At 53.5% G+C, this 10,462-nt stretch overlaps 1 protein-coding gene across 1 annotated transcript; it reads left to right on the top strand.

The window, feature by feature from the left end:
• Positions 1 to 575: 575 nt before the first annotated feature.
• On the top strand, positions 576 to 10,440 carry Pmm1 (phosphomannomutase 1). The gene is made up of 8 exons (XM_057791610.1): positions 576 to 828; positions 4,012 to 4,129; positions 5,253 to 5,329; positions 5,427 to 5,518; positions 5,821 to 5,920; positions 8,641 to 8,716; positions 9,479 to 9,594; positions 9,947 to 10,440. The coding sequence occupies exons 1-8, from the start codon at positions 613 to 615 to the stop codon at positions 10,067 to 10,069; spliced, it is 918 nt and encodes a 305-aa protein (XP_057647593.1). The 5' UTR covers positions 576 to 612; the 3' UTR covers positions 10,070 to 10,440.
• Positions 10,441 to 10,462: the final 22 nt, after the last annotated feature.

The raw sequence follows: 10,462 nt of genomic DNA, 5'->3' as shown, positions 1-10,462 counted from the left end.
TCTTACCTCCACACATGTGCTGTTTCATGCATTTGCCCACACACAAATAAACAAAAAATAGGCCGGGCGGTGGTGGCACACGCCTTTAATCCCAGCACTGGGGAGGCAGAGGCAGGCGGATCTCTGTGAGTTCAAGACCAGCCTGGTCTACAGAACTAGTTCCAGGACAGGCTCCAAAAAACCACAGAGAAACCCTGTCTCGAAAAACCAAAAAAAAAAAAACAAACAAAAAATATAACTAAGAATAATAGCTGGGCAATGGCGGCGCAAGCAGCCTCCCACGTGCTGGATTACAGGTAAGCCAGTGCACCAGGTTTTTCCGGAGATTTCTTCCCACTTCTTCCTACAAACCTTAGAAACCACGAGCAGCCGGGCTCTGAGCCCAGCCCTCGCCCCACCTCCACCCCCGTAGGGCGTGCCCTGCAATCACCCGCAACCAACTAAAGTCCAATCCTGGCTCGACACTGCTTTCCGGTTCCACCCCTGTCCCCACCGGTTCCTGTCTCTGTCGGCCCAGAGCTCTGATCCCGCCCATTACCACGCCCCTCCACCCTAGGTGCCAGTAGAGTCCGCTTTCGGTGGCTCGGGCCCCGCTCCCTCGAGGGAGGACCGATGGCCGCTGCTCCTCCCCGTGCCGCACACTGGCCCCGCCCCGGCCCCGCCCCGGCTCCGCCCGACCTCTGTCACGCCCGACCCCGGCTGCTGCTGCGGCGACAGCGCTTGGCGCGCGGTGCTGCAGCCATGGCTGTCGCCGTCGAGGGCGCCCGCAGGAAAGAGCGCATCCTCTGCCTGTTTGACGTGGACGGGACCCTCACGCCCGCTCGCCAGGTAAGGGCTCCGAGGTTTGGCAGCTGCTGCCGAGTGTCACGCGGACATCCGTGATCCAGCGTGGGGCGCGCAGCCATGTGATCGCGGACACCCACGCCACCCGGTGGGGAATGTGGAGCGCAATGGTATTGGTCCTTGTCCGCAGGGAGATGGGACCCAGGCCCTCCGGGCCTTCCAGGCCGCAGCGCTCCGCGGGTGGGCGCCCAGGTTTTTTCCTGAGCGCGCAGAGTCTGGATCCAGTCCTGGGAGGAGCGTCCACGGGTGGGAGGGCAGGTGTCCCGGTCCCATGGCTTCCTCAGACCCAGCCTGGGGCTCTGGGATGCTCCCACCCTTATTTCAGCCCTAGGATGCACAACTAGCCAGTCCTCAAGCTAGAGAACGCGGTGTTCAGGCAGAGCTCGGCGCGCTCCCAAGCCCTCAGTCGCCCTCTAGTGAGGGCAAGAAAGGTCTTCAAGCCATTCCACCCTGGCGTCCCCAGGCCTAAGCCTGGGTTTAGTTTCTTAAGCCTCTTAGGGGGTTTACTTTCCACCTCAAGTCGGAGGGAGAGAGCTGCTTTTCTGACGGGTTTTTTTTGTTGTTGTTGGTGGTGGTGGTGTCGTTTTGGCTCCACCCATGTGTCGTGAGAGGCCCCAGGGCTAGTCTGGTTGCAAGAGGGTCACTGAGTCCGTGTAAGTGGGAGTATGTTTTCTTTCTATCGCACTTTATGGTTCACCCTCCGATCTTTGCTCCTCCCTCTGTCTCATCCATGGTCGTTCCTGCCCATCCTTCCAGTGGTCCACTTTCCCTTGCGGGGACAACGGGGATGACCTGAGAATTCTTCCACAGCAGAAGGTGGTGGGAACCCAAGTCTTAGCCTCCCGATAGCCCTTCCCTCTTTCCAGCAGGGGTGGATGAGAATTGAAGATGTCAGGATGGGAGAGAGGGCAGTCCCGCCTAGGCATGCCTCTCCCGACCCTGTGCTGCACTGACTTGGCAAGGCCTGGACAGTAACTGCCTGCCAATTTGTTTACTGCTAGGCCATTAATTTTTAATTATACGTGTATTCACAAGTGCATTCTTTTTGCAAAGAATGCAACCATTAAAGGCTAAAGACCACTTTGACCTCACCAATGTCCCAGGGCCAGCCCTCTCCCCAAGGTAATATTGTCTATTGTGTATGACTTTGGTGCTTTTATGTGGATCTCTCTGCCCATAGGAAATATAAATTGTACTGCACGGCTGTTACTGACTCGGCGTTATCCTGCCTGTGGCTTCCTACAACTAGCCTCAGACAGTTAACTGCACGTTTTAGGACCTAGCTTTGTTGAAAGCAGAGATCTGGCCTTATCTGTACCCTTGCCTGGTACTAGTTCCTAGGAAGCGTGTGTCATTGTCTGGCCGATAAGCTTGGGAGTTGCTTGCAGTTTTCACTGTTCTAAACCATACCTCAAGAAACTGCTGTATGTGCCTTAGGCAAGAGAAATTGAAATGCTGTTTGGGATCTGGACATTTTTAAGTTTCACTGGCTCTTGCCAAATTGCCTTCCAAAACAATTGCACCAACATATACTTTCGTGGATAGCACTCGGGAGTTCCTGTTCCCCTCCTACCATGCTCTCTAGCTCTGATCTTGGATATCTGAATATGTGGAAGTTTGAGTTCTGACTCACCTGTTCAGGTTTCCTCAGTGAAGAATCTGTATACACTTTGAACACATTCCCGCATCCCGGGGTAGCTGTGATCTCCTTTAAGTGGCTCCTGCCGTGGAGACCCTTATAAAAGGGGAAACCGAGCTGGGCGGTGGTGGCGCACGCCTTTAATCCCAGCACTCGGGAGGCAGAGGCAGGAGGATCTCTGTGAGTTCGAGACCAGCCTGGTCTACAAGAGCTAGTTCCAGGACAGGCTCCAAAAACCACAGAGAAACCTTGTCTCGAAAAACCAAAAAAAAAAAAAAAGGGGGGAAACCGAGCAAAGAAAGGCAAAGCGCTTTGCTCAGTCACCAGAGCCGCGCTTAGCAGGTGGAGCTTCTGAGGTCTCTGCCTTGTGCAAGTGAAGTCTTTGATTTGGAACGTTTGCCACCAGAAATGTTTGAGGTTTTAGATATTCTTCAAATTCTGAGCATAGACAAAATGAGTTATGACGGCAATGGGACCCACATGTAAACACAAAATTCATTTGTATTTTATATATAACTGAGAGATTAGCCTAAAGACAGCTCCTAATGCTCTCAAAAAATTATTCTTTTAGACAGAGCTTCACTCTCAAAGACGGAGCTCGCAGTGCCTTTGAACTGCTCTTCCGTGTTGGAATTACAAGCATGCACCATTGCGTCTGGCTTTACCGTGTTCTACTCTGAAGACAGTTTATTTTGTTTGTTGTATATTTTATATGCATGTGTGTGACAGGACATGCATGCACCTCATTGGGAGTGTGGAGGTCAGAGGACCTCTCTCTTATCACGGGCCTCCCTGGGACTGAACGACCTCAAGATAGGTTCCTCCACTCACCAAACCTACTCCTTGGACCTTATGTGTGGCTTTTGTTTTTGTTTTGTTTTCTTCAAGGCAAGGTTTCTCCATGCAGCCTTGGAACCTGTTCTGGAACTCACTTTGTAGACCAGGCTGGCCTCTAACTCACAGAGATCCGCCTGCCTCTGCCTCCCAAGTGCTGGGATTAAAGGCGTGCGCCACCACCGCCCGGCTGTGGTTTTTGTTTACATATCTTACTTTTCAAACCCAAGACCACAGGCGTTTCAGACAAGCGCTCTGGCGTGAGAATACACCCCCACCCTATCTGTGCAGTGTTTTTAGTGTATTTCTGTCTGGTTGTGACACCTGACTTGAGGTGTCACCTGTGGAATTCTCCACTTTGGGCATCGTGTTAGTGCTCAAGTAGTTTTGCATTTTACAAATTCTGGCTTTTTAATTAGGGGTGCTCAGATTTAGGTGGAGGGTGGGTTCCCTGACTCTGAGCACTAAAAGCCAAGTAGAGGTCCCAGACATTTTTATTGTTGTTATTTTGAGACAGGGTTTCTCTGTGTAGCTTTGGAATCTGTCTTGGAACTCTCTATGTAGAGCAGGCTGGCCTCAAACTCGGAGATTCTCCTTCCTCTGCCTCCTAAGTGCTGGGCTTACCACCTCTGCCCGGCTTGAGGTCCCAGATTTTTTGATAACCGGAGTCTTTTTGTCCTTCCTGTCCCCCACAGAAAATTGACCCTGAGGTATCAGCCTTCCTGCAGAAGCTTCGCAGCAGGGTGCAGATTGGCGTGGTGGGAGGCTCTGACTACTCAAAGATCGCTGAGCAGCTGGGCGATGGGGATGAAGGTAGGCACGGCGGCACCTCTTTCAGCGGGCATTGGGGTAGGGCAGGTAGGAGCGTGGAGCTGGGAGGTGTGTGGGCACCCCTCCTGATTTGTGGGGCAGAAAAAATGGAGAAGGAGAAGCCCCAGATGACCCAGGGTGTCACACACACAGACATTTAGTGAGTACCTGGTAGTCGCCACTGTGCTAGCTTCTGGAACAAAGCCTAGAGCAGAGCGGGCAGCCTCCTGCCCTTGGGCCGTGCGTGTTCTGCGCCGACTCTGTGTTTCTGTTTGTTTGCTTATTACTTCTTAATCTTTTTTGTTTTCTCTGTGAGGCCTTGGCTGTCCTGGAACTTGCTCTGTAGACCTGGCTGGCCTGGAACTCACAGAGCTCCACCTGCCTCTGCTCGGAGTGCTGGGAATCAAAGGCGAGTGCCACCATGTCCAGCTGATTATCTTGTTTTTAACAGGGAAACTGAAGTAACTTGGAAATACTTAGTTTCATCTTATTGTCAGGAAGAGCCCCCTCAAGCCAGAAGCTTCCTTATCTTTTTGGAATAAAAAAGATCTTTTCCCCTTTATCCCTTTTCCTTATCTCCTCATTTATTCTCTGGCAAATCCAGACTCTCTATGCCATCTGTCCACGCCTCCTTCCCACCACATCCCTAGCCCCCATCATCTACCACCCAGATGCTGCAGGGCATCCCAGCCACCCTCTCTGGGCCTCCAGATTCCCAACTGCTTCTTGTAGCCCTCAGAGCTGCAAACTGCTCTGCGGAGAGACTGAGAAAGGAGAATAGTCTTCACAGGGGAGGGCTGAGGGCTAGGGGAGGGCAGAGTGGAAATGGCGCCCTCTCTTGGTCATTCCTGGGAAGCCTTCCAGAAGAGGGAGCTGGATTTGGAGGATGGGGGGCGCTGCCCCAGCAGAAGGTCCTACCGGAGCAATGGCTAGAGGAGTGACTGGCTGGTGTAGAAGAAAACAGAGGTTAAGGAGGTGCTGGAAAAGCCAGTTTAGGATGGAAAAGTGGGTGCAGACCGCCAAACCAAACAGCACGGGCTTTGTCCCCAGGGCTTGCTTTGTGCCCAAGCACAGTGGGTCCTTGTCTCATGCTTTCTTTCTCTCTGGCTTCTCCATGGGTCCCAAGTCATTGAGAAGTTTGATTACGTGTTTGCCGAGAACGGGACAGTGCAATACAAACATGGACGACTCCTCTCCAAGCAGGTCAGTGTCCCCAGGCCTTAGCTGGGGCACCCCACTTTTCCAATGGTTCCCTCTGTCCTGTGTGTGCCACGGTGCGAGCCTTGTGTTCCTTCCACAGACGATCCAGAACCACCTGGGGGAGGAGCTCCTGCAGGACTTGATCAATTTCTGTCTCAGCTACATGGCTCTGCTCAGACTACCCAAGAAGCGGTGAGGTCCCGCTGAGCTGGGCTTGGGGAAGAGAGTGGGAGTCCCTCACATGGACCCCCTTGATATTTTTTTCTGCAGCTAGGGTTAGAACCTGGGGACCTTGCGTATGCTAGGCAAGTGTTCTCCCAATGAGCTATATACCCACAGGTCCAGGACCCTAACTTATGCATGGGTCGATTCTTTTACCCTGTGAAGTACAGGGAGACTGTGGTTCTAGAGAGGACAGGATTTGAATTCAGAGCTGTTCTCCCCTCCTTTCCCATGGCTTCTGGCTTTCTCACCCCTTTTCTTCATTGCCCCAGTGGAACCTTCATTGAGTTCCGGAACGGCATGCTGAACATCTCGCCCATTGGCCGCAGCTGCACCCTGGAGGAGAGGATCGAATTCTCTGAACTGGACAAGGTGCCGTTTACTGGGCAGCTGTAGGCCCATAGGCCCTGTCACTCAGCACTCTGAGCTTTGCTTTCTCATCATTAAAATGGGTTTTGAGGAGGAGTTTTGGGTTCACACTAGGGCACCTGTGTGTCATTTCTGTGGCACATTAGCCTCTTTTTGTCATTGCTGGTCTCCTTTCCTGATGACCTGCGGCCACTAAGTGACCTATGTTATCACCTCAGTACCGCTGCCACATTCCTACCCACACCAGAACCAACAACTCTAGGCTCCCACCCGCTTGTCCTCAGTTACCCGAGTCCCTTCCCTTGTTCTCCGTCCCCTCTGCTTCCAGCCCTCATTTGAGAACCTTTAGAACACATCTGTCTGTATCTCCCCAGTAACAAGCCTTCTGTGGCTCCCCAGGGCTGGCTGGACAGCGTCTCAGGCCCCCTCACAGCCCCAAGGCATCTCTGCCCCCGCTCCGGCTCAGCCTTCCCGCCTTCTGTCTGCAGCTGCATCCAGAACACACCAAATCCTCTCAAATGCCAGATTTTGGTTCTTTTTGTTGGTATTCACCCAGGTTGGCTTTGAACTTATGATCTCCCTTAGTTTCTCAAATGCTGGGGTTACAAGTACACGCCCCCTTATTCAGCTTATTTGCCAACCGCCTCCCTAAACATCACCGGGCATGTTGCTCGCCTCCCTGTTCATCACCCCTTTCAGGGGTCATTTCTGCAGACACGTCAGGGGTGGTGTGAGTTCATCCGCCCCTGCTCTCGCGTTCTCACCCTGACTCAGCCAGCCGCTCTTCCCTTGCCCTGCATTGCAGCTGTGGCTTCTGCTCATTCTAGAGACAGCAGGTTTCCTCCTTCACTCTGGGCCTTCTCCCGGGAGCGCACCACCCGCACCAGGTCTTCTTCTCCACCCTTGCTGCTCCAATCACATTCAGCCCCACACCCCTTCCACGTCCTGTGCAGAGGTCGGTGGTCCTGGGGATGGATCTCAGGGCCTCTTACATACCCTGACACTGACCCACAACAACCCCACCCCAAGAAACATTCTCTTTTCTTTTCCTTTTTTTCTATTTTTTGGTTTTTCAAGACGGGGTTACTTTGTAGCTTTGCAGCCCATCCTGGCACTAGCTCTTGTAGACCAGGCTAGCCTCAAACTTACATAGATCCACCTGCCTCTGCCTCCCGAGTGCTGGGATTAAAGGCGTGCACCACCACTTGCCCCGCTTGAAACATTTTCTTTTTGAAGCAGTGTCTTCTTAGTGTGCGGCCCAGACTGGCCTCAGACTCACTGTGTCACGGCGGCTGGCATCCAACTGGCGGCTTCCTGTTGGCTGGTATTATAGGTGTGTCCCACTGTGCCTGCCTGCCATGGATGCTTTTGAATGAATAAACAGGTGTATTCCCATCGTATTGATGTGGAAACCAAGGCTCAGAGAAGTGACTGTCATCACGGGTCACTTAGGGAGTTGGTTGCTGGGTATGTCTTTGATGTGGCTGACTGGTCCCCGATGTTTCCCTGAGAGTGGGTGGGTCTTTTTTTTTTTAATTTATTTATTATGTATACAATGTTTTGTCTATGTATATGCCTGAAGGCCAGAAGAGGGCATCAGATCTCATTACAGATGGTTGTGAGCCACCATGTGGTTGTTGGGAATTGAACTCAGGACCTCTGGAAGAGCAGTCAGTGCTCTTAACCTCTGAGCCATCTCTCCAGCCCGAGTGGGTGGGTCTTAAAGTACAACTCCCACAATGCACAGAGGCAGTGGACACATGGCTAGGGGACAGGGAAGATTGATCACTGACAACCTCCTAGCCAGGCGGCCCCTTCCCATGTTCTCTAGGTTTCCAGTCCCAGCTCTGCCTCCTGTTTACCCAGGTTGGGAAGGCAGCTTTACTGACGGATGGGGATGGAGGACAGCTGATGGGAATGGCCGGGAGCAGCAGGGAAAGCTGGGGGAGGGCTGGCAACCCAAACCCCTTCCCTCATCTCTCCTCTTTCTCACCTCTGCTGGGACTGGGATGTGTGGCTGTTGAGACCTGTGTGCTTGTACGCAGTCCAGATAGCACGTGCTTTTTCTTAAGTCTCCTGTAGACTCCAGGGAGGGGTGGCAGGACGCTGTGCTTAGATAAGGACCCTGCCTTGAGCAGCTTAGGGTCATGGCACTGGACATGTTGGGGCTGGGCTTGGCACATGACGCCGTCCAATCATTAGCCGATCGGCTAGGAGGGAAGTACAGCCCTGGGCTCTGAGCTACATTTCCTCAGAGCGTGGGCACCTACAGTCCTGTCTCTGGGGCGTACCACCTGCTAGGAAGGCAAAATCAAGGCCAAGAGGGGGCTCATATCTCTCAGTTCTGATTTTCCTTGAAGGAGAAGCAGACAGTAGCCACTAATTTCTTCTCTATCATTTAGTTCTGGGAGTGGGCCCAGAGAGGTCAGGTAACTTGCCTAGGGCCGCACAGCTAAACAGCATAGCCAGCAGGCCTAGAACCCAGTTAGCCTGTAGATCTCAGGGTGGATCCGACCTGACTCTGCTCCCATTCCCTCCACCTTCTCGTGCCTCCACAACCCCATTTCTGGGTCTAGGCCCCAGTACTGACACCAAGGCGAGGGGACCTGTTGCCCCATTTGTATTGGGGGCCACACTCACCCAGATAATCAGGGAGCTGGTGGGGGTTACAGGTGTGGCTTACAGAGTGCCCTCTGAGCCGGTCCGTTCCCTTCCCTACACAGAAGGAGAAGATCAGAGAGAAATTCGTGGAAGCCCTGAAGACAGAGTTTGCTGGCAAGGGGCTGAGGTTCTCCCGAGGTACGCCTTTCCTGCGGTGGGCTCGGGCACAGCAGGGCACACTATTTACCTGTGCTGGTGCTCAGGCACAGCAGGGGACACTATTTACCTGTGCTGGTGGTTTTGCCCGCCTTGTCCAATGACCACCCGATATTGGTCCTCACCCTTCCCGTGCCCAGCCCAGCTGGCTAGTAGTCGAGGGCTCCACAGATCTTTCCGAAGTTGGCGACTCAACCCCTGCCACTAGCTGCTCCCCGAGACTCCTGGGTCGTCTGCTATCCCGGCTGCCATCTCGGCTTGTTCTCCAGTAGCCAGAGGGGAGAGCAGATGCCATGGTCACTTAGAACCTACCGTTGTGTCTGCTGCCCGGAGCCCCCTCGGTACTCCCACTGTGGTTTGTGTCCCAGCTTACTGTCGCCTTGGCTCTGGCCTGGCCATGCTGACTGGGTGAGCCCACCTTTGCTCCTGCTTGCTGCCAGCCTGGATGAGACCCTACAGATCCCAAGTCTGCCCTTGGTGGCTCTCAGGGTTGTTGAATGAACAAAGCGCCTTAGAGCCAGGCGCGTTGCCACGTGTCTCTAATCCCAGCACTTAAGTAGAAGCAGGAAGATGGGGATTCAAGGCCTTTCTTGGCTGCATAGTACAAAGCCAAACTGGGTACACAATTCTGTCTCAAAAACAAAGCATGTTTTGCCCATCTTAGCCTCGTGAGCTTCCCTGACAAAGCTGCCAGCCTTGTCTGTCCCTCTCAGGATTTTGTCCTGACCCCCACATCATCCACAGGAGGCATGATAAGCTTCGACGTCTTCCCCGAGGGCTGGGATAAGCGCTACTGCCTCGACAGCCTGGATGAGGACAGCTTCGACATCATCCACTTCTTTGGGAATGAGACCAGTCCTGTGAGTGTGGCCCTGCCCAGGTCCCCTCAACCCAAAGCACCTGAGGTCAAGGCTTAGGGACACAGGGAATAAAACAGAGACCTCTCGGGGCCTCCCAGGAGATAATGGGTGCTCCCACTCTGCAGTTCAGAAGACCAGGGGCCGAAGAGGGCTGGACACTTGTTCCATGGTACATAGCAGGTTGGGGTAGATCTGAGAAGCCAGGATGGTGGGATTCCTGGCAGGTCCAAGGAGGGGCAGGTCTGCAGGAGCCTGGATGGGAAGGGTGTCTCTTGGACCTCAGTCCTGGACACCTCCTACCCTGTAGGCATCACCTAATATCATGTCTTCTGTGTCCTCCTTCTGAATGCAGGGTGGCAATGACTTTGAGATCTATGCAGACCCCCGGACTGTCGGCCATAGCGTGGTCTCCCCTCAGGATACTGTTCAACGATGCCGAGAACTTTTCTTTCCAGAGACAGCCCACGAAGCCTGACAGTGACCACCACTGAGTACTGGGACCTTCAAAGAACTCTGTCCGGGCCTGAACAGAGAACCATGGGGTGCCAAGGTTCCCACTCTGGTCCGGCATGCAGCATCATATGGGCACAAGGTCCACCCACATAGAACCAAGATCTGTGTGGCAACTGTCCCCAGCCAGGTGCCTCCTGATAAGGCTTATTCCTGCACTCCACTGATGGCCCTGGCTTCTGATGCTGGTCTTCGGGACAGAATAGGTTTCACTCCAAAGGGAGGCATGCGAGTTCTGCTGTGGAGCCTGCTGGCCACAGACTGACAAGGGGCAGAGTGGCAGGGAAGGGGCACTACTAAAGAGACTGTTGCGATATTAAAGTTCCCAAGACAAGGTGTGTTAGATGTGTCTGAAGAT

Source organism: Chionomys nivalis, chromosome 17, assembly GCF_950005125.1.
Source record: "Chionomys nivalis chromosome 17, mChiNiv1.1, whole genome shotgun sequence".
Taxonomy (NCBI): domain Eukaryota; kingdom Metazoa; phylum Chordata; class Mammalia; order Rodentia; family Cricetidae; genus Chionomys; species Chionomys nivalis.
This window is presented reverse-complemented; position numbering and strand designations above follow the sequence as displayed.

What these genes read in the sequence shown, in the direction of transcription:
- Pmm1 (XM_057791610.1), top strand. Translation starts at nt 613, where the DNA reads ATGGCCGCTGCTCCTCCCCGTGCCGCACACTGGCCCCGCCCCGGCCCC. An exon ending in GCTGGGCGATGGGGATGAAG is followed by an intron (nt 4,130 to 5,252) that starts GTAGGCACGGCG and finishes ATGGGTCCCAAG; the next exon opens with TCATTGAGAAGTTTGATTAC. An exon ending in GGGGCTGAGGTTCTCCCGAG is followed by an intron (nt 8,717 to 9,478) that starts GTACGCCTTTCC and finishes CATCATCCACAG; the next exon opens with GAGGCATGATAAGCTTCGAC.